Source organism: Gorilla gorilla, chromosome X (genome assembly GCF_029281585.2).
Source record: "Gorilla gorilla gorilla isolate KB3781 chromosome X, NHGRI_mGorGor1-v2.1_pri, whole genome shotgun sequence".
Classification (NCBI taxonomy): domain Eukaryota; kingdom Metazoa; phylum Chordata; class Mammalia; order Primates; family Hominidae; genus Gorilla; species Gorilla gorilla.
In genome coordinates this window covers 35144956-35168612 of record NC_073247.2, presented here as the reverse complement: position 1 = coordinate 35168612, position 23657 = coordinate 35144956, and the positions used below count along the sequence as shown (strand labels likewise).

The 23657-nt window shown below is 42.5% G+C and overlaps 1 protein-coding gene across 3 annotated transcripts in view; it reads left to right on the top strand.

Moving 5' to 3' along the window:
• The window catches only part of PCYT1B (phosphate cytidylyltransferase 1B, choline), a 112886-nt gene that overhangs the window by 8552 nt on the left and 80677 nt on the right, over positions 1–23657 (top strand). The window contains exon 1 of one of the 3 annotated variants that reach the window (XM_004063924.4): positions 16901–17279. The exons of 1 other annotated variant lie outside the window; for it this stretch is intronic. In XM_004063924.4, coding sequence (XP_004063972.1) covers positions 17163–17279 — 117 coding nt within the window. In that variant the 5' untranslated portion in view covers positions 16901–17162. Of the gene's footprint in view, positions 1–16900; positions 17280–23657 lie in introns of those variants that run through there. One more of the 3 variants, XM_019019509.3, reaches the window with a different exon arrangement.

Sequence of the window (23657 nt, the reverse complement as noted above, 5' to 3'; positions counted from 1 at the left end):
AAAGTTAATTACCCAGGAAAGGTTCACCAAGAAATTTTGGTTACATTAGCCCAGGGTTTCTCAACCTTGGTATGACTGATATTTTGGGCCAGATAATTCTTTGTTGTAGGGGCTGTCCTGTGCATAGGACATAGGATGTTTAATAGCATCCCTGGTCTCTAACCACTAGATACCAGTAGTACTCCCCTTCCCCAAGTCATGACAACCAAAAATGTCTCCAGACATTGTTAAATGTCTCCTGTGGGACAAGATCACCCCCATTCAGTAGCTGAGAACTACTGAATTCACCATATACATTCCTTCTCATTCCCCATCCCCTGGAGCCCTCCAGGGTTTGCTGTGTGCTTTGTTTTGTTGTGTTTTGTTTTGTTTTGTTTTGTTTTTGAGACAGAATCTCGCTCTGTCACCCAGGCTGGAGTGCAGTGGAGTGATCTTGGCTCACTGCAACCTCCACCTCCCGGGTTCAAGTGATTCTCCTGTCTCAGCCTCCTGAGTAGCTGGGATCACAAGTGCCCGCCACCATGCGGTGGCTAGTTTTTGTGTTTTTAGTACAGATGGGGGTGTCACCATGTTGGCCAGGCTGGTCTCAAACTCCTGACCTCAAGTCATCCCCCCCAGCCTCGGCCTCCCAAAGTGCTGGGATTACAGGCGTGAGCCATTGCGCCCGGCCAGTTTGCTGTTTTAAACACTTAGAATAAAACGCTTCAGATCAGGGCCATCTATCTACATTTTCCAGGGAATTATTTGGAAAGAAATCGACTAGATCAAAATTACTTGTCCAGATAACAAGAAGGGCTCTTTGCATTTCTGTATTGAAAAGTAGCAGGCAAAAAGAACAAAGGAAGATGGTCTAATAAAGGTATTTATTTAAGGCATTCAGCCAAACACTTGACTTATATTTAATTCCCACAAAACCCCCAGGGGGCATAAGTAGTTTTATTTTATTGTGGAAGAAACTGAGGCTTAAAGAGGTCAAGTACTCGCTCAAGAACACAGAGTTTGTAACTTACTGGTGGAGCTAGAAATCTGACAGCAAAGTTTGTGCATTTGTGCATATTGCCTCAGTATATGTACTTAAAATGTCATACATCTAAAAAAGCAAGGTGACCAGTTTTTATCCTTCTTAAAGTAATTTTTTTATTAGGGAGAGCTTCAAGCATACACAAAATTAGACAAGATATTAATAGTACATTACCATTTGTACTGTTCATGTACTTGCCACCTACTTCAACAGTAATCAACTCATGACCCATCTTGCTTCATCTAGAGCTTCTCAACCTCAGCATAATAGACATTTTGGGCTAGAAAATTGTTTGTCGCGGGTGTCAAGCACACACAAGACAAGGCAAGGTCTGAATGACTTGACTGGTAAAAGTATAACTAATCACTTTTAGATTAAGACAGTTTATTACTTACATAGCAAAGGAAACAGTAGCCAGTGGTGCCAGCTTCGTACTGTGCTTGTCCCACATACCAAAAAGAAGGACTCTACAACAAAAGGGGCCAGATAACCTCTACTCCCATTGCTGAGGAGCCCACTGTAGATTGCAACTAAGTGTTTTTCTGTTCTGTAACTTTGTACTGGGAGGGGCAGGGCAGGAAGACCCATATCCCAACCCAAACAAAGAGACTATTAGAAACTGCTTCATGACAGTTGCTCAGGGGAGATAAGGAGGTGAGTGGCAAATAGCCCTGAAACAACTCTTCACAGGCCTCCCTGTTCCAGGAGAGCTTGTTCCAGGAGGATCACAAGGTGTTCTCCAACACTCAGATGAGCTGCACGTCAAGCCTTTGCCTCTATGGACACATTCAAGGTCATCAGGGTGCTGGGGCAGAGCCATTATCTTACAGTGGACGATTGTCCTGTGCATTGTAGGATGTTTAGCAGCATTTATGGCCTTCACCCACTAGATGTCTACAGCACCCCCAGCCCCAAGATGTGACAACAAAAACTGTCTCCAGACATTGCTAAATGTACCTTGCGGCAAAATTGTACCCAGTTGAGAACCACTGATTCTATCCACTCCCCACATCCAAACAACATATTTCATCTGCAAATATTTCAGTATATATTTCTAAAATAGTTTTGAAAACATAAACACAATACCTGTTTGTTTGTTTGTTTGTTTGTTTTTGAGACAGTCTCACTCTGTTGCCCAGGCTGGAGTGCGGTGGCGCAATCACAGCTTACTGCAGTCTCAACCTCTTGGGCTCAAACAATCCTCCCATTTCAGCCTACCAAGTAGCTGGGACCACAGGCGCACACCACCACACCCAGCTAGTTTTGCTTTTTTTATTTTTAGTGGAGATGAAGTCTCACCATGTTGCCCAGGCTGTTCTCAAACTCCTAGGCTCAAGAGATTCTCTGCTCCTGGCCTCCTTAAGTGCTGATATTACAGGTGTGAGTGACCTCAAGCAGCTACAGTATCATTATTATACCTAAATAAATTAACAATAATTCCTTCATAGCATCCAGAAATTGTTCAAATTTCTAATTGTTTTATAAATATTGTCATTTTTACAGTATTTTGAATTAGGATTCAAATAATACAGTGTACATATTGCAATTGATTGATATGTCTTTTAGATCTCATTTAATCCATAGGCTTCTTGCAATTTTTTGGTTGAAGAAACAAGGTTTGTTCTATAGAGTTTTCCACAGTCTAGATTTTGCTGATTGCATCCCTGTGGTGTTAACATACTCCTTTATCCCTTCTGTATTTCCTGTAAATTGGCCTCAGATCAAGAGGTGTGATCAAAGCCAGGTTCTATTTACTTGGCAGACTATTTCATAGGTAGTACATGTACTTCTATTAGGAGTACATAATGTTTGGTATTGCCTGTCTTTCTGTCATGTTAGCAGTAGTTGATGCTAAGTGCCTAAGCCCAATCTTTCCTTAGGAGTTATAAAGTGGAGATAATTCATTACCATCTTACCTTCTTCATTACTCATTCTAAGACAAGATACTTCTCTTGTTTGGTGACCTAGGGGGACAGTTTGTATAGGAAAGGTTAAATAAAGGCTTGATCATTTCCCAGTTTTCAAAATAATGTGTTTTTCTCTAGCATCCTTCAATGCAGACAAATGAGGCTTAGGGGTTTCTTTTGATAGTATTATGAACTCATGCATTGAAAAACATTAGATAGGTTTCCATCACTTGCAGTTCTTATCCTTATTGATGCTTAAACTTTTCATCTTTGGCTGTCAGGAGTCTCCTAAGTCTTTTTGATGATTTCTATCTTTTTTTAAAAAAGGATAATATAACTTATATATTCATATGAGTATTGTTATCTTCACACTTTCAAATGATGACCAAAGACTTATTCCAAAAATGTTTTGAGCAATGGTAGTACCATATGTGCTAGAGACTGCCATGGTTCACTGCTAATGGTTTTGCTCCTGTTGAGTTCCTGCAATTGAATGGTGGAATGAGGTTGTTATCCAGACCATTTTGTAGAAATAAAGGATTATTTTTCTTTGAAGATGTGCTTATACCATACTTGCTTACTCAAGAGAATATCTTCTCAAAGCAAGGGTGGGCTTCTGTGAAAGACCATTGACCGCATATAGCTACTCTCAGGCACCCTTAGTGTCTTTTTTTTCCTTTTTTTTTTTTTTTGAGATAGAGTTTTGCTCCTGTTGCCCAGGCTGGAGTGCAATGGTGTGATCTTGGCTCACTGCAACCTCCACCTCCTGGGTTCAAGCGATTCTCCTGCCTCAGCCTCCCAAGTAGCTGGGATTACAGGCGCATGTCACCACATCCAGGTAATTTTTGTATTTTTAGTAGAGACAAGGTTTCACCATGTTGGCCAGGCTGGTTTCGAACTCCTGACCTCAGGTGATCTGCCCGCCTCAGCCTCCCAAAGTGCTGGGATTACAGGCGTGAGCCACCGTACCTGGCCTCCTTAGTGTCATTTGACGTGGCCTCTCATCTGGCATTTTAGTAGACTAGGTGTTTAAAATGATTGCTTTTGGAGATATTGAAAGTTTTTACATAGCCAGCTTCCTGGGACACATACACAAATAGGGTTTCTCACTCTCGATACAAACAAAATAGAGATCCTTTTTTTCTATTTGAGAGCCAAATAGTTTTGGGGTCAAAATCCATGTATGAATAAAGTGTCTCATCATCTCTCCTTCATCACAGTGGTTCTGAACTTTTTTTTTGTTCTAAACTTTTAAAAGCCCTGATGCTAAACCCCAGGACAATTAGATCAGAATCTTTAGGGAGCAGGAATCAGCTCTCAGTGTTTTTGAAAGCTCCTAAGGTGATTCTAATGCACAACCAAGGTTGAGAACCTTCCAGAATAAAGCAAAGTGAATAAGTGTCTTTATTAAGAGATTAACTTAGACTTCCTGCTATGGTTTGAACGTGTCCCCCAAAGTTTATGTGTTAGAAACTTAATCCCCAATGCAACAGTGTCTAATAATAGGTGATTAGGTCATGAGGGCTCTGACCTCATGAGTGGATTAAAGTCATTAACACAGGAGAGGCTTAGTTACCACAAGGGTGGATTTGTTATAATAGCAAGTTCAACTCCCTCTTGCTTCCTTGCTCTTGCCTTCTCTTGCCCTTCTGCTTTCTGCCATGGGATGATGGAACACAAAGGCCCTCAACAGATGCTGGCACCATGCTTTTGGTCTTCCCGGCTTCCACAACTATGAGCCAAATACATTTCTGTTCATTATAAATTACCCACTCTGTGGTAGTCTGTTATAGCAGCATAAAACAGACTAAGACACCCCTAAAGTGTTAGACACTCTTTTGTCAAGAATAGGATATTTGTATACTCGTGGGCTTTTGGAAAGATCATTTCTCACCAGCACCACCTGTTATTCACAGATTTACACATTGCCCACAGAGAAGAACACCTGGTGAGGCCACTTCTGTTTGTATTGCAGAGGAAGAACCCATCTGATGCCACTTTTAGGAAGATTTATTAGAGGATGTGGAGACATTATCTTCAATGTGTGTTTTGTGATGACATCCTGCACTGGCACTTACTGAATGAGTCAAATATGATATTTATAGGGCCTTAATAAAAGCTTTTATCTAGCTAGGTTGTATTATTAAATGTCAAACAAACTAAATGAAAAGCTTTCAACGTGAAGGCTATCCAAAAAGAGCAGAATGAGCAGAGCATTAAAAATGTTGAGATACCAAGGCATCATGCATTGAGTGGGGGCTTTGAGGTCCCACAGTCCTAAATGTGAAACTCAGTTCTGCCAATGACCAGTTCTGTGACCTTGAGCAAATTATTTAATGTCTCTAAGCCCCAGTTCTTATCTGCAAACTAGACATAATGCCTGTTTCTGATACAGAGAAGGATGTCATAAATTACTGTCTTAAAATTGTAGACAATGTTAGCAATTGTCTGCAATTGAATGACTGTTAGCCATATTTCCATAATATCTGGAGATGAGATACCAGGCCCAGCTCATGCTAAGGAAGATGTGATAGGAAGAATAAGGGCCTCCCAAAGATGTCTACATTGTAATTTCCAGAACCTGTGAATATGTTACCTTATATGGCAAAAGAGACTTTATAGATGTGATTAAGTTAAAGGTCTTGAGATGGGAGAGATTATCCTGGATTATCCAAAGGAACTCAATGTAATTACAAGAGTCTTTTGAAGTGAAAGAGGAAGGCAGGAGACTTAGAGAATATGTGACCAGTGAAGCAGAGGCTGGAGTGATGCAATTGCTGTCTTTGAAGATAGAAGAAAGCAGGCCAGGAGTCAAGGAATGCATGCAACTTCTAGAAGCTAAAAAAAAAAAAAAAAAAAAAAAAAAGCAATGAAACAATTTCCCCTAGAGCCTCCAGAAGAAATGCAGTCCTGCAGGTACATTGATTTTAGCCCACTGAGACCCATTTCAGACTTCTGACCCTGGTCCAGAACTTTAAGATAATATCTTTGTGTTGTTTTAAGCCATCACATTTCTGGTACGTTGTTACAGCAGCCGTAGAAAACACACAGAAGCACAGAAGATTAAACGGAGTCTCTCTTTGAGCATTCAAAGACTCTGAGTGCAGATTTTGCAAGACAAAGAATCACTTTGGAGACCATGTCATTCAAAATCTATTAGTATAAAGTCCGATGATTGTAATAATAGTTTACTTGCGAATGAATGTATCCCTCCTGGCGTCAGACAGTCCTGATGACTCACTTGTCAATCAAGCTCATTTGTATCATATGCAGAAGGCCCCCCGGCACAATCCTCAGGACCCTGCAGTACTTGCTGTAGTACTGGGAAACTGCCTGGTAGGACAGCAAGGAGGAAATCTGGTTATGGTACACCAATAATCAAGAAAGACCACTCTTTAGGGGTATGCAAAGAAGTGTACATATGGTCACCCATGCTGGAGGATAATTTGATAACAGTGTCAAAAAAACATGTATCAAAAGCTTTAAAAACATAAATACTCTGACTCGGCAATTCTACTTTAAGAAAATTCATCCTAGAAGGAGAAAAACTGGATTAATATGCACATCATTCACCTGCTTAAAAAAATCCTTTTCTGGTTCCTATAATTGCTTATAGAATAACACTTGGGGAGACTGAAGGGAGACAGCAGTACATCCACTTATGTTAGCTAATTAAGACTGGCAGGTGTTCATACTGGGCGTAGCTTGGTGTAGACTTGAACCTGGTTAGATTATTAACCTTGAAGGTCTCTGAGCCACCTTTGCTACATTTGCTCTTTTTCATTAAAATGACTGAAACAGTGATTGTGACTAAGAGTTTCAATGTTAAGTCAGTGCCTGGCCTTGTACATTTATCATAAACTATCATCCAATTTTGTGGGTTAAATAAATTACAATTTTATGTGTGTGTGCAAATGAGCCCTTAAGTGTTGAAAATTACCTATGGTCTTACTCATCCACTGACATTCAGATAACATATTTGGCATGCAAAAGTTGTGAATCCAAATTATGCTCAAATATAAGTGAGGAATATTTATCCATTTTTTTCTGATGTATTATCTGTTTCAGCTGCATGTCTGGACTCAAACCCCATAAAGAAGGGACCAAAATTCACATGGCACTCTTGAGTATGATGGCGGCTGTATTTGGAGTTTTGATTAAACTGCACTACATGTGTGATTATTACTTGTAAACAGATGATTAGATATTAATTAGACAATAAGTGATTGTAAAGCACTTAGAAAATAAAAGTGTTTATAAATATCACCAAGTGATAGCAACAATCATTCTTTACTGACTACACAGCTGCTAATGTCAATAAGAATGATTTATTCCAGCTAAGGGCAACTTTAATTTATGCAAAAAACCCTGCCGTCATATTTGTTTTGCTAGAGCAAAATAAAATGTATCATATATACAACTGATTTTATCAGCATTTAAATAATACATCTTGTTTTGATTTTAAAAATATCTCTTTTAAGACATTCTTAAACACAGGTGCAATGACTGGTGTCCTTGAGTGCTAAGAATATTGGAGCTGGGCCTGGCGCAGTGGCTCACGCCTGTAATCCCAGCGTTTTGGGAGGCCGAGGTTGGGGGATCACTTGAGGTCAGGAGTTTGAGACCCGTCTCTACTAAAAATACAAAAATTAGCCGGGTGTGGTGGTGCACGCCTGTAATCCCAGCTACTCGGGAGGCTGAGGCAGAAGAACTGCTTGAACCGGAAGTCAGAGGCTGCAGTCAGCCGAGATCATGCCACTGCACTCCAGCCTGGGAGACAGAGCAAGACTCTGTCTCAAAAAAAAAAAAAAAAAAAAAAAAGGAAAAAAAGAAAAAAAAGAATATTGGAGCTCTTTACTGTTCATCTCCCCAACCAATTGCAAATATACATTTCTTTTAAATGTAAGATGTAAAATGACATTTTGTTAGCTGTATTTTCATGTATGCAATAGGTTTGTCATGTTGAGTCTGCGCAGTTTCTCCCTAGCTCCTTAAAACTGCACTTACATTCAAATTTTGGTCACATTGATGAGTGAAGGTCAATTCTTTTTTGGTTATTATAGAAGTTAGAAAAAGAAGAAAATCAATTTTAATAATAAAACAAAGCACTTTCATTCTGTCTTCTTGATTACCACCCGCCCCCGACCCCCTGCAATAATAGATTTTGAAGCCCTGACTATTTTCATGTCTCACCATTATTTTTTTCCCCTAATGGGCTTTTTTTTTTTTTTTTTTTTGAGATGCAGTTTCACTCTTGTTGCCCAGGCTGGAGTGCAATGACGCGATCTTGGCTCACTGCAGCCTCCGCCTCCCGGGTTCAAGCAATTCTCCTGCCTCAGCGCCCCGAGTAGCTGGGATTACAGGCGCCTGCCACCAGTCGGCTAATTTTTTTTTTTTTTGTATTTTTAGTAGAGACGGGGTTTTGCCATGTTGGCCAGGCTTGTCTGGAACTCCTGGCCTCAGGTGATCCACCTGCCTTGGCCTCCCCCTAATGGCCTTTATAGGTCATAGACCTGAATCAGCCGAGCTCTTGACCCACTGGTGACCCTGGAAATGCAACTGTGTTTTCTTTTGTTTTTGACACAGGGTCTCACTCTGTCACCCAGGCTGGAGTGCAATAGCACAATCTTGGCTCACTGCAACCCTCTGCCTTCCAGGTTCAAGTGATTCTCCTGCCTCAGCCTCATGAGTAGCTGGGATTACAGATGTCCGCCACCACGCCTGGCTAATTTTTGTATTTTTAGTAGGGACAGAATTTCACCATGTTGACCAGGCCGTCTTTGAACTCCTGACCTCAGGTGATCCGCCCACCTCGGCCTCCCAAATTGTTGGGACTACAGGCGTGAGCCACTGCACTCGGCCGCAACTGTGTTTATTTTTCTTGTCATTAGTAAATTCAAGATCTAAAATGAGTCCAAATCCACGGTTGCACAAATATGAAATGAACTGAATGAATAAAAGTAAAGAGTGCTTCATGTACATGAATTCAATAGAAAAGGGGTTAAGGGGTTATATTAGATGATGAGATCTGCATGAGTTAGCTCAGCAGGCTTGTTAATAAAGCAAATCTAACTACTGTGTATCACACAATGAGGCAGCGTGGTTTGGTGGAAAACAGTGTTGAACTTTGATTCAAGAGACCTGGATTCAAGTGATACTTCTACCACTTACTATGTGACCATGGTCAAATCACTTAACTGCTCTGAATTTGTTCATTCATTTGAAATTTTTCGGTATAAAAACATGTCAGTCTCGTAGTGTTATTATAAGTCAATGTGTAAGAGCACCAAGGGAGGGGTGAAACGCTTTCTACTGAAAAATATTTTTACTACTATAATTTTCCTGGAATGGGTGGAAAGGATTTATGTATGGATTTCATTACTTAGTATGGTAGAGTCTTTTCCTGTACTATTAGGCCCAGACCTTACGCCACACGTGGACAACTGGGAAAGTGGCTCAAAACAGAGACATAAAAGTAGCAACATTCCATAGGAGGTAATAATGCTTTCTGGGAAATCTGAAATTCTTCTGTCATCTTTACCCCGTGTTTTCCATCTCCCTTCCTCCCTTCCTTCTTCATGATACATTTCTTTCTTTTTTTTTTTTTTTTTTTGAGACAGGGTCTTACTCTGTCATCCAGGTTGGAGTGCACTGGCGCAATCTCGGCTCACTGCAACCTCTGCCTACCAGGTTCAAGCAATCCTGCCTCAGCCCCCAGAGCAGCTGGGACTACAGGTACATGCTACCATGCCTGGCTCATGTTTTTGTATTTTTAGTAGAGACCAGGTTTTGCCATGTTACCCAGTCTGGTCTCGAACTCCCGGGCTCCAGCTATCCACCTGCCTCGGCCTCCCAAAGTGCTAGGATTACAGGTGTGAGTCACGCCACCCGGCCATAAATTTCTTGTTTGGTAAATCTGGGGCAGTGAGAAGAAAATGAATAAAAAAGGAAACGTGGGCCAGGCGCGGTGGCTCACGCCTGTAATCCCAGCACTTTGGGAGGCCGAGGCAGGCGGATCACAAGGTCAGGAGTTCGAGACCAGCCTGGCCAATATGGTGAAACCCCGTCTCTCCTAACAATACAAAAAAATTAGCTGAGCGTGGTGGTGCATGCCTGTAATCCCAGCTACTCGGGAGGCTGAGGCAGGAGAGTTGCTTGAACCTGGGAGGCAGAGGTTTCAGTGGGCCAAGATCGCACCACACTGCACTCCAGCCTGGGCAACAGAGTGAGACTCCATCTCAAAAAAAAAAAAGAAAAGAAAGAAAGAAAAGAAACGTGGAAGAAATAGTAGAGTCAGGCCTGGGCATGGTGGCTCATGCCTATAATCCCAGCACTTTGGGAGGCTGAGGCGGGCAGATCATTTGAGGTCAAGAGTTTGAGACCAGCCTGGCCAACATGGTGAAAACCCGCCTCTACTAAAAATACAAAAAAATTGGCTGGGCGTGGTGGTGTGTGCCTGCAATCCCAGCTACTCGGAAGGCTGAAGCAGGAGAATCGCTTGAAACCAGGAGGCAGAAGTTGCAGTGAGCCAAGATGATCACACCACTACACTCCAGCCTGGGTGACAGAGTGAGGCTTTGTCTCAAAAAAAAGAATTTTATGGTGGGCACCTTAATGGTATCTTGAGACCTTCTGAGATGCCCCATAAGCCGGCTCTGCAAGAAAGATTCAAGTTCAAGTAGTTTATTTGGGAGATGATCCGATTCCAGGAAATACTCACAGGAGCATGGGTAAGTGAAACAAGGAAAGGAAGGCAACTGATAAAGGGTGCCCTGTGGCAAGTGGAACTTAATCCCACTGGGGGACTCTGGGAGTTAGGGTAGAACATGCAGTTCAGAGTTATTTCACTTGAGGGCTGAGGAAACTAGGGTATTTATACACTGACTTCTATCAATCATTGGTTGAGAGCTCTTGGGGATATGGGCTGTTAATTTTCTGGCCCTTTAGTTCTGACTTAATGGTGGTGTTGGGAGGGCAGGGCTTTCCAATGGCCAGATAAAGCCCTCAGGCAGAGAGATGCAGGTGCTGGCAGTTGACAGTGGGTCAGGTGTTGACTATGGTAACATCATAGTCATTATGGTAAGTCCTGAGGGGATTTCGGCAGGGTTCAGACAGCGTCTGCTCCAAAGAGAGTATTTTATTAGGTTGGCGCAAAAGTAATTGCGGTTTTGTCATTATTTTCAATGGCAAAAACTGCATTTACTTTTGCACCAACCTAGTAGTTCTTCTTTGCAGATCTTTGAAAATACTGTTTTGTTTTGTTTTAAGATGGAGTCTCCTCTGTCGTTCAGGCTGGAGTGCAGTGGTGCAATGTCAGCTCACTGACACCTCCTCCTCCTCCTGGGTTCAAGCGATTCTACTGCCTCAGCCTCCCGAGTAGCTGGGATTACAGGCATGTGTCACCACGCCCAACTAATTTTCTGTGTTTTTAATAGAGACTGGGTTTCATCATGTTGGCCAGGCTGGTCTTGAACTCCTGACCTCAAGTGATCTGCCCGCCTCAGCCTCCCAAAGTGCTGGGATTACAGGCATGAGCCACCGTGCCTGGCCGAAAATAATGTTTTCAACAATTTGATGACGTTGATGTGAGGACTGCTTGTAGGAAGGTAGATGTCATTTGTAGGTGTGTTCCAAGCTGGAGTTAAGATCTCTATGGCTTGGCTTCCTCATCTGCAAAGTGGGGCAACTATACCTATCTGATTGGGTGTTGTCGGGGCTATAGGTAGGCTATGATAAGCATTGGGTTGGTGCAAAAATAATTGCGGTTTTTTGTCATTACATTTTTTTTTTTTTTTTTTTTGAGACGGAGTTTCGCTCTTGTCGCCCAGGCTGGAGTGCAATGGTGTGATCTCTGCTCACTGCAACCTCCGCCTCCTGGGTTCAAGCGATTCTCCTGCCTCAGCCTCCTTAGTAGATGGGATTACAGGCGCCCACCAACACGCTTGGCTAATTTTTGTATTTTTAGTAGGGACGGGGATTCGCTATGTTGGCTAGGCTGGTCTTGAACTCCTGACCTCAGGTGATCCGCCTGCCTCGGCCTCCCAAAATATTGGGATTACAGGCGTGAGCCACCACGCATGGCCTGTCATTACCTTTAATGGTAAAAACTGCAATTACTTTTGCACCAACCTAATACCATAGTGCTAAAGGCATAAGAGGTACTCAATAAACAGTAGAAATAATCATGATAGTCCTTGTTAGGGACAGCACTGATCTGACAAGTTCTCACAGAAGGCATGCTCTTCTTGTAGAGGTCATGGGACTCAGAAGCCCTGTTCCTAAACATTCTCTGGGACTTTTCTGAACAGCCTGCCTCCAACATGTTTCCTCTACCTCTGCTAACTGGAGATAGGACTTTAGGACTTTGCTCCAGCTTTGTTCCTCGGTTTCAGCTTTCTTGTTTCCTCTCACTGAGGTCTGTGCATCTTTCTATTTGCTCATGAGCTAACCACGCCTGTCTCACCCCAACCCTAATACCCAGCTCTTGATGACTTTGGGGAGGACAGTAATGTTCATTGTTTTTTTCTAGTTATAAGACTAATATAGGGTTGGTGCGGTGCCTCATGCCTGTAATCTCAGCACTTTGGGAGGCCGAGGCAGGCAGATCGCTTGAGCTCAGGAGTTCAAGACCAGCCTGAGCAACATGGCGAAACACCGTCTCTACAAAAAATTAGCCAGGCGTGGTTGCGTGTCCTGTAGTCCCAGCTACCCGGAAGGCTGAGGTGGGAGGATCACCTGAGCCTGGGAGGTCGAGGCTACTGTGATCACGTGACTGCATTCCAGTCTGGGCAACAGAGTGAGACCGTGTCTCAAAAAAAAAAGAATAATATATGCTCATTTTTGAATATATATATATATATATTATTTTATTTTTTTGAGATGGCTTCTCGCTCTGTTGCCCAGGCTGGCGTGCAATGGCGTGATCTCGGCTCACTGCAACCTCTGCCTCCGAGGTTCAAGCGATTCTCCTGCCTCAGCCTCCAGAGTAGCTGGGACTACAGATTCCTGCCACCACGCCCAGCTGATTTTTATATTTTTAAAAGAGACGGGGTTTCACTGTTTGGCCAGGATGGTCTTGATCTCTTGACCTCATGATCCACCCGCCTCAGCCTCCCAAAGTGCTGGGATTACAGGCGTGAGCCACCGCGCCCAGCCTTGAATATTTGTTAAACGCAGAAAAATGTTTTTAAAGTAAAACAAAAATCTTCCATAACCCCACAGTTTAAAGATTTCACTTTTAGCATCTTGATATATTTCCTTCCAATGCTTTTTTCTGTGCATGTACATATGACATAATTGGGCTCATGTTTTTGGAATCACATTTTGCAGCCTGCTTTTCTAACACTATAATGCTAACACGTGCCCATAACATTAGAATTTCTTCAAAAACATGACTCTTAGTGAGTGTACAATACTATATTATATGGACTTATTTTTATTTTAACCATTCCTACTATTGCTGTAAGTTGTATCTTTTTTGCCTTTTATAAATAATTCTGCATTAAGCATCTTTGTACATAATTATTTGTGTGCTTCTCTATTTCTTTTGGGATAAATTACCAAGTGGAATCCCTAGGTCAAAGGGTATGAATATTCTAAAGGCTGTTAGCATATACTGACAAATATCCTCTATGGAATTTCTAATGAAGTTAACACATGCATAGATTTTGTGAAATCATTACCATAATCAAGATACATAATGATTCTTGGCCGGCCACAGTGGCTCACACCTATAATCCTAGCACTTTGGGAGGCCGAGGAAGGTGAATCACTTGAGGCCAGAAGTTCCAGACCAGCCTGGGCAACACAGTGAAACCCTGTCTCTACCAAAAATATAGAAAGATTAGACAGGAGTGGTGGCATACACCTGTGGTCCCAGATACTTGGGAGGCTCAGGTGGGAGGATCGCTTGAGCCTGGGAGACAGAGGTTGCAGTGAGCTGAGATTGCACCACTGCATTCCAGCCTGGCAACAGAGTAAGATCCTGTCTCAAAAAAAAAAAAAAAAGCTACATAATAATTCCATTACCCCAATAAACTCTCTCCTGCTATCCCTTCATAGTCATCCCCTTCATAACCCTTATGGAATATTTAGCTCTGTAGTGTGGAATTAACTGATCATTCTTAGCTAATTGTCTTGATAGCATTACAATGCCCCCAAGTTAAAATAACTCATTCAAGTATTATCAAGAAGTTTCTGAGTCAGGTTGTAGCAGCTGCCAGGACTGGTCTCCGAAGTGGGTGGATCTGATAAGGACTCCTCTCAGAGTGGTGCCTGAAAGAGCCTATTTCTGCCATTAAGACTGCAAGACATGCTGAGATTCAATCACAGGACTGTGGGGAGAGGAGCAGGAAGAAGCCAGGACTAGGCTGGAGCAGGATTAGTGGGAATGGAATTAGTTATAGAGCTGACCCTCAGGGCAGTTAGACAGAAGTCTAAATTTCAAAGTTCAAGGACTTGGGATGAGTAAGTGTCAGGTGTGACGGACTTAGCACAAAGTAGCACTGAAAGCTAAGGATTTGATGTGGGTAACACAATGAAGATATCCTAGGCAGAGGCAGTATCTTGGTTCAATGGGACAGGGGAGGATTAGAAGGAGAAGAAGGTGAGGAAGGGAGACAGAAGATATTGGGAGTCTAAAGGAATGGTCTAGGCTCTTGGACAAGAGTTCACAAGGACCCAGCTAGACATCAGAACTCTTTAAAATGAGCAGGTGAACAGGTGAACCTCTCATTCTGGAGAGAGAATTAGGTGACCAATTAGGAACCAAGGGGTGGCTCAGTGGCCAAGAATACAGTGGGGTTTAGGTGCTTTCCAATGTGAACAGTGACTCTAAGGCAGTGGTTTGTAAACTTTAGCGTGGGTCAGAATGCCTCCCAAACCAGGAGGTTTTAATTCAGTAGGTCTGGAGTGGGAAGCCAGAATTTCTGATTCAGTAGGTATGGGGTGGGGATCCAGAATTTCTGACAAGTGACCAGGGCTGCTGCTGCACTTCTTGGAGAAGTACACTTTGAGAACCACTGCTTTAAGGCAAAAATACATACATTGAGATTAGAATAACCATGTCATTTGCGCGTCACCCAGTACATGTAGGAAAAGGGCTCCTAAATGTAACACAGGGCTTGGCTCTTCCAGGTGATGAGCTGGTAGAGCTAAACCTGCTGCTGGAAGTGTTTTGTGCTTCCAGGAGGGCAAATAGGGTAGGAAGCATCACTGGAATTCTCACAACACTGGAGTTCTGTCCTGTATAGGTCATAATACTCTTAAGTGATGTTATTCTGACTTAAAGGGCCAGCATCTAAAACTGTCAAACTGTAATTCTCTGCTACAGAATCCATTTTCTTCTTCTTTTAGGGCTAGCCCTCTTTGCTTATTGAGGAGTAATAAAAATAATGTCCCCTTATATTAGCATAGCACGTTCTAATTCAAAAAGTGCAATGACATGATATCTCATTTGATCTCCTTTCTGTGATGGAGGCAAGCCCGGTATTTTTATCCCATCCTTTGGGCTACTGATTCTCAAAGTACAGTTCCCAGACCTGCAGCATTAACAACACCCAGAAACTCTCTAGAAAAGCAAATTCTGACCCCACCCCAGACTTACTGAATCAGGTCCGGTGTCTGGCAGGGGGCCAATAATTCGCATTTCTAACAAGTTCCCTGGTGATGCTGATGTTGGTGCTGCTGGTCCCAGACCACACTTGAATGAAAACCACTGCTGTAGATAAAAATGAAAGATGTAGAAGCCCAGGGACTTGTCCTAACAGGACTCCTGCCTAGATCCTTTTCTTACTACACCTGCTGCATCCCTGGTCCCTACGCGCCCGCCCCCACCACCCCGTCCTTCGCAAAAAAAAAAAAAAAAAAAAAAAAAAAAAAAAAAAAAAAAATTCCTTCAAATCCCAGCTGCATTATTTTAGAATTTTGTGAATGTGAATACCTGTAAAATGAGGATAACAATAGGATCTACCTCTTTGGGTTCTTACAAAGATTAAACAAGAACTAGGTAAAGTACTTAGCACCGTGCTTGTGCTTAATAAATGCCAGCGATCATCATGATTTTTTATTAATATTAAAAGTGACAATTCACAATGAATACCTTGGTAAGTTCTTTGGATGTGTGTCTTCAGAATGCTCCTCTTAAAATGTGAATGTCCCTAGATAGTGTAGACATTAAAGCACCTGATCGTTAACATTCCATCTCTGATTGCCATGAGCATTTGGCTGAGGGCAGGGTACTTCGGAAATGGGACCCACGACTGGTAAAGTAGGAGCCAAGAGAAAATAGAGCAGTGCATGGAACAGTGTATTGAAAGGCACACAGCAGCAAGACTTGTTGAGGAAACTTTGAATAGCTGGGGAGGGGAAGAGTGGCTGACAGAGGAAGCAACTGCGAAAGGGCAGCCAGGAGTAGGAGGCAGGCTGTTAAAGACAATCTACCTCCTTCAAAGTTCCCCCTAGGGCAGCCCCAGGGGAGGGCTCCAGGGCTACACCAGGCCACAAGGGGATCTGCCAGGGTTCACGTTGCATGAAGTCCAGGGGTCGAACACTCAGGTGCCCATAGTGAATGCCCGGAGGGGCCCTCCACTGGCAATTAGCACAATGAATTTGGGCTCAAAAGTGGCTTTGTCTTCAGGGTGACTCCTATTTGGCAAATATCCTGACTACAGCACATCATGCACTAGCTCATCCCAGGGACATGGTCCTTTATTAGTGGAGGTCTGCTATGTTGTTTCTCAAGGCGTCCTAGGCCCCTCAGGAAGCGGTTTTATGTTATCTGGGTGGCGCAGCCCGGGTCCCGTGCCCAGAGAGGACGGAGACCTTTGCAACTGAATTAAACAGAAGAAACAAAAGCAGCAAGTTCGGGCCCGTGGGTACGGAGGGTTAGCCAATGGGGCCCGGCCGCTTCCCGGCGGAGTGGTACTATGATGACAGTAGCCAACCAGCGCGCTCTATGCAAATGAGATACTGTATCCCGCACCAGCCGCTTCAGTGTCGTCTGGTTGTTATAGTGATAAACTGAGGCCTTGCCTCTTGGCTTCTGGGAGAGAGAGAGAGAGAGAAAGGGGCGGGGGGTAACCTCTTTACTTCCCCTAGAGAAGACAGAAAGAAGGGGAGAAGAAGCGGGGGATGGGTGGAGGGTAGGGGGGAGAAAAATACGTGACAAAGAAAACATTCTCTGCCTGGGAGGAGACTCTCTGAGGGTGTAGAGCTAGAGGGAGCATTCACTGGCCATGCCAGTAGTTACCACTGATGCTGAGTCAGAAACAGGTATCCCAAAATCCCTTTCCAATGAGCCTCCCTCAGAAACCATGGAGGAAATAGAGCACACATGCCCACAGCCTCGACTGGTAAGTAAAGACAAAGGATGGAAATGTATGCGTGGCTATGGCATAAAAGAGTTCCTTATGCGCCCGCAGCCAGCGAGGAAAACGATGCTTAGAGGATTTTCATGTAAATGAGAAGAGCGCTACCGCCTAATCCTTCTCAGCTGTTTATACTTAGCTTCTATACCGGGCGCTGCTCTCAGTTTACAAAGCGTTATTGTATTGGCTGGGTAGGAAACGGGCTGCTTGGGATATGCTGTGTTTTTGTGCTTCGGGAGGAGGGGAGGGCCTTTTTCCTTTTAGGTGTGTTCTTGTCTGAAGGTAAAAAAATCCTACAGTGCAATTTTAAAATGGTATTCTCTTTACCAAGCTCCGGAAGAGTCCCTTGTTAAGTTTTAAATTCTAGCTAAGGAATGATTCGTTCCTCAACTGATTTTGGTGCCTAATGCCAATTTGGGGGGAAAAAATGGAAACATGGAAGCAAAACTTCCCCATCCGTTTGAAAATGTTCAAAATAAATAAATAAATACATAGGAGTCCCTCAGTGATTTAGTTAGAAATAATACGCATTTAAAACGAATTGTAAAACATTTCCAGAGTGTGCTGTGAGGTTTTCTCTTCAGGTAGTGGAAACCTGGGGAGCTACATTTATTTAGAAAGGGGTTGCATGCCTTTAAGAATGAAAGTGTGGAAACGGGGTACTGAGAGCGTCCTTCCGCCTCCGTAACTGCACCGTAACTGCTCTCCCAAATTTGGTCGTCTCTCTATCCCTGGTCATGATCTTTTAGGTAGATGTGAAACTTCGTTCCCAACCACCTCAGCATGTGTCCTCAAGGAATCAAAAACTCGCATGGGTGGTGGGTTTTCTGTGGTCCGAAGTCTTGTGGAACTTGGGGAGACCTCTCTTTGAGTCCCCCAATCCAAAAGACACACTAGTTAAAGCTATCCTTTCCTTTAGCGATTTCCCTCAAGTTAAAAGGTGGAATATTTTGATTGGCTGTGGAGTTTGACCCTGGGAAGAGTTTTTTTAAAAAGGATTTTGTGATGTAGCATTTTCTGTGAACCTGCAAAATTAGGGCTCGCAGATGAGAAGGCCAACCCATCATAAAACTGTTATTTCTTGATAAGAGTTAATAAGGGTTCAAAGGAGGCTTAGAACAACTTCCTAAAAAGCACAAATACAGAGGAAGTTATATTAGAGCCCTGTGGGCTTTTTTTCCCTATGCTTCTATTTTTAAAAATGTTTTCTCTTAGGGCAGTTTAATAGTAACTGTGCCCTAGCACTTTAGCCACTTACTGAATGACATACACAGTGTAGTGTCTATGTTCTCATGAGATACAAACCATCCCAATAAGTTTGTTACTAAGGGATTCCTTTGAGTCACTAAACAACTCATGGTTTAGCATAAAGGAAAATGACCACTAAAAGCATATTACAAGATTATCATATGCACATATACATACATACACATAAATAGAGAGAGAGACTCACTCTGTTTTCCAGGCTGGCCTCAAACTTGAACTCCTGGACTCAAGCGATCCTCCTGCCTCAGCCTCCCAAGTAGCTGGGATTACAGGCTTGTGCCACAGCACTGGACCAATATATATATGTGTATATATATGTATATATGTATATACACACATATATACATATATATACACATATGTATATATATTTGTGCCCATGCTTACCCAAAAAAATATATTTTAAAGTAACCACAATCTTCAAATTTGCATCACATACCTTCCTGACAGAGGTAAAGGGCAGAGGAGAGAAAGGCGGCATCCAGCTCCAGTTTGTGCATCATTTCAGTCTCTTTTGCCTACTATTTTTCCTTCCATTTTTACCTCTTAGCTATTCTGCTTCTTGATTGCTTCTGCCTGAGGGAGATGGGCAGAGAAAATTAAGGGAAAGAAGAAAGTTCAAGTTACTTTCTTATTTTTTTAAGATGGAGTCTCACTATGTCCTCCAGGCTAGAGTGCAGTGGCCTGATCTTGGCTCACCACAACCTCCACCTCCCAGGTTCGAGCGATTCTCCTGCCTCAGCCTCCTGAGTAGCTGGGATTACAGGTGGGCACCACCATGCCTGGCTAATATTTTTTTGTATTTTTGGTAGAGACGGGGTTTTGCCATGTTGGCCAGGCTGGTCTCAAACTCCTGCCCTCAGGTGATCCGCCCACCTTGGCCTCCAAAGTATTGGGATTACAGGTGTGACCCACTGCACCTGGCCAAGTTACTTTCCACTTTCACTCGTGACAGCTTATTCCAGGTGGTAACTCACAAGAACCACGCAAAGCTGGCAATGTGCTCTACACCCTCACCTCCCACCCATTGTAGAAATAAGGAAACTGAGGTTCAGAGAGGGTAAGTGACTTGCCCAAGGGTCACACTGCTTTGAAGGGGGCAGAGCTGGGATTTGAACCCAGAGCTCTACACCGGAAAAGTGGAAGATCTTTCTTCTATAACATACTCATAAGTGAGATACATTCCCTTCCCATCTTTTTGGCAGTTCTGGTTTCGTGTGTGTGTGTGTGTGTGTGTGTGTGTGTGTGTGTATCATGCACATGCATAGGTATGATACAGATGTACATAAGTTGAACTGTTGAAGCACCTGCTTTGATTTACTTATGATACAAAATTTTCCACGTTGTTCATCATTGTCATGGGCTACTGAAATTTGACTCTGTTTAAACAGGGGCTTGCAACCAATTTATGAAACACTACTAAAATTTTCAAAGTGCCTTCTCTCTTATTAGCTAACTTTGATCACTGTAGGGTTATATTCTAAATTTAGATTTATACTTTATAGCCTAACTTTCCTTTGCTAATGATCTTACTTTAATAACTAAGGCACATGCTAACTACTTAATAAAAAAGTTTGTTGATGAAGAGAGTGAGCAGCAAGTGAAAACATGAAATTAACATTTATTTCTCTGGTTTTTAGTAGTTTCTGTTGATCTTGTAGCTTTGCTAGTGTCTTCATATTTCAAATTGTATAAATTCTGCATTTCTCCCAGCACCCAGGCATATAGCTCCAAATTGTATGTGGGTCACTGACACCACAGCCATCAACAGAGTGTGGCTACTGAGTTGCTTAACTAACTATGGAAAGTGTATGAAATATTTGTAGGGGGCCTGTTTAGGATTGAAGCTCCACACTTGGATTATCCTTCAGAGGGCAGGCTCCTTCTCCCAGTTGCTGAAATGAAGTGGGGAGCTGGCATATGTGAGTGAATAAATAGACTTTAAAGCAGTCTATATTTTAGATCCCTGTAAGTAACAAATTGATAATAATATTGCAGATATGATTGAATTATATTTCAAGGGGAAGTTCTTCTGCCAGGAAAACTTGTAGTTTCTCTACCTGCCTTATTCTTCATTAGAGGAAAATATAAGAAAGGAGACGATTAAATAGAATGCAGTAACTCTGATAAAGAAATTAGAAAAGAAATAACAAAAGCATTACCTAGGTTTTATGATAGAGCCTATATTTTGGGAATGTAATCTTACTACTCTTACCATTTTACCATGGTGCTCTGATTTGAGATGCTTCTGAGAACTCTTTACATTGTTACAATGTTTACTCTTGATTCTTGACTTGTTTTCGGTTCTTTACTATTTTCCTGATTAAACATGATGCAAGGTGACTCATCAGCTTGACTGTCAAGATGAGAAACTGAGTGGCCTTGGGTGATATGATATAATAGCCCTTCTTGGAAACCTAACTCCTGAGATACAAGGACTCCTCTGAGCAAGGACTGTGTCCTCATATCTTCCCAGCCCTCAGATTATGCCTAGAAAGATCCTCTGGGCTCAGCAGGTGTCCCAGAAGCCCTTTCTAACAAGGCCCAGCCACCCTGAAAGTTGTCTGCTTGACAATTTGGTTAATGACCTTGGACAAGTTCTTCTAGGGGTGCATTCTGTTGTCAGAAGGAATTGTAATTCTAGACTGCAATAGTCACTTCCATGAAGATGGATATACTATGGATCAACTGAGAAGGCCTTGGAAATGAAAAAGGGTTGGTTCAATATGCCACATTAGCAGGAGGAGTTCATTTCGGGTTTTACTTCAAAGTGGAGCAGTGCCAAGAGACTGCTGTCTTGCAGAAGGTGCATTATGTCAGTTTGGAGGTAGCATGGTCATCTGCTAGTGTTCAGAAAGATGACCAGATTTCCAGAGACATCAATGGCTTCCTTTGCTAATATTGCCATCTACTTAGCCACCCAGAACAGCATACATTTTAAAAGTGAAACACTCTTAATGCGCAATATTGGCGAAAATAAACAAACGTGAGCTTCCTTGGGTATTTACTGTGGTCAACTGGAATTCTGCCTAAGGTTATTATTAGATATCTTCCTGCTGGTCTCTATCCAAATGCAACATCCATGTCTTGCAAATTGATACTAGTCAGGTGTATTTAGCATGGAATCAATCAATTAGTTTCTTCCATTCTTTTAGGTTTGTTCTCTCACTACCCCTCCAACCCAATTTGCCTAATGCTAAACCCTTATGGAAGAAATAAACCTAAATCAAATATGATAGGTAGTTTCTGTGTTTTATTTTGATGATTTAGCATATAGAAATCAAAAGAGTGCATGTATATGTCCTCAATCAGGCAGTGAGGAAGATTTAAAGTATTTAGCAATGCAGAGTTTTGGAAGATAACTGAGAGAAAACTGAGTCTCTTACCAATCCTTACCAACCCCTACCATCCCCTTACCCGTGGGATCCACAGTCAGCCAGGTGGTTAACAACTTCCAGACACAGCAATGCACCAGGTGCTGTGGAGAGAAATAAAAGAAGTGAATCCAAACCCCTTGCCCCTAAAGGGGCATTTCCATTTAATAGAAGGTAGTAGTTTGGTTTGTGGAAGCATGCCAGGATGCTGAAATCCCTTAAGAGAGCTTTTTTGTAAGTTTGACTTTAACATATTAGACTTTCTTAAAAGCTGTTTTTTATCCATTGAGGGGAAGTACTTCCCAGCAGGGAGGACTCTGTTAACCCAATCCCCAAGTTAAGAAGAGTCCCTGCATTTGAAGAAAAGGTTTTACTTGCTCACCCCAATACATATTTTGGGACATGGAAAGGATCAATCTATTTTTGAGTGGATCTTAAGCCCCCATTGTGGGTCACATACTGGCCTAGAACTCTAGAACAGCTCTGCCCAGTAGAAATACAGCATGAGCCACATATGTAATTGAAAATTTTCAAGTGGCCACAGTTTTAAAAGTTAAAAAAGGTGAAATTAATTTTGTATCCAAAATATTATGTCAGCATGCAATATAAAAATTATTAATGAGATCTTATATTATTTTCTTCATACTAAGTCTGAAATCCAATGTGTATATTGTGCTTGCAACACATCTCAATTCGGACTAGCTAATTTCAAGTGCTCAGTGACTACATGCAGCTTTACAGGGAGCTTAGACACTTGTCCAGCCCTGTTAGGATCAGTTCTGAGGACCTACAATGATAAACACTTTTCATGTTGCACAGTTCACGTATACATATATGTAGTCATAACTAAAACCAAACATCACTTCTCCTTACTTCATGTTTTGCACTCTTATACTTTCTATGCTATCCTATCTTATTCTATTTCAGTTAAGAGACTGTTGCAGTAATCTAGATGAGAGTTAATAAGTTTGAAATTATAGAAGGACAGTGGGAAAGGAGAGAACTAGATGGATATGGGAAACACTAAGGAGATAAATGCCCCAGGATTTGATAACTAAGTCTGAGCATGGGGCAGGTTCAATGAAAGATCAAGGGGCCAGGCGCAGTGGCTTATGCCTGTGATCCCAGCACTTTGGGAGGTGAGGCAGGTGGACCACTTGAGGTCAGGAGTTCAAGACCAGCCTGGCCAACCTGGTGAAAACCCATCTCTACTAAAAATACAAAAATTAGCCGGGTATGGTAGTGTGCTCCTGTAATCCCAGCTAATTGGGAGGCTGAGGCAGGAGAATCGCTTGAACCCGGGAGGCGGAGGTTGCAGTGAGCCGAGATCATCCCACTGCACTCCAGCCTGAGTGACAGAGCGAGACTCCATCTCAAAAAAAAACAAAAAGATCAAGGAAGGCACAGTTTGTTTTCTGGCTCCAACTAGTGAGTGCTGTCACTGAGATGGGTGTGCCAGGGAAGTAGAGTTTGTGAGAGTTATGTCTGAGGTGCCATGGGGACTTCCACTTGGAGGTGTCTAGTTCATGTTTGGCTGGGGAACTCAGGAGAGAGTTCTGAGCTGGAGATATAGATCTGGGAGATAGCATGGAGGAGATGGAAGTGAAATTGAGGCAGTGAAATGGATGAGAGTGAAATTGAGATAGTTTCTGGACTGAGAAGGAAGTAGATGGAGATGGTTACCTAGGAAGAGTGCCTCAGGATAATCCCACTACAGGGCTAA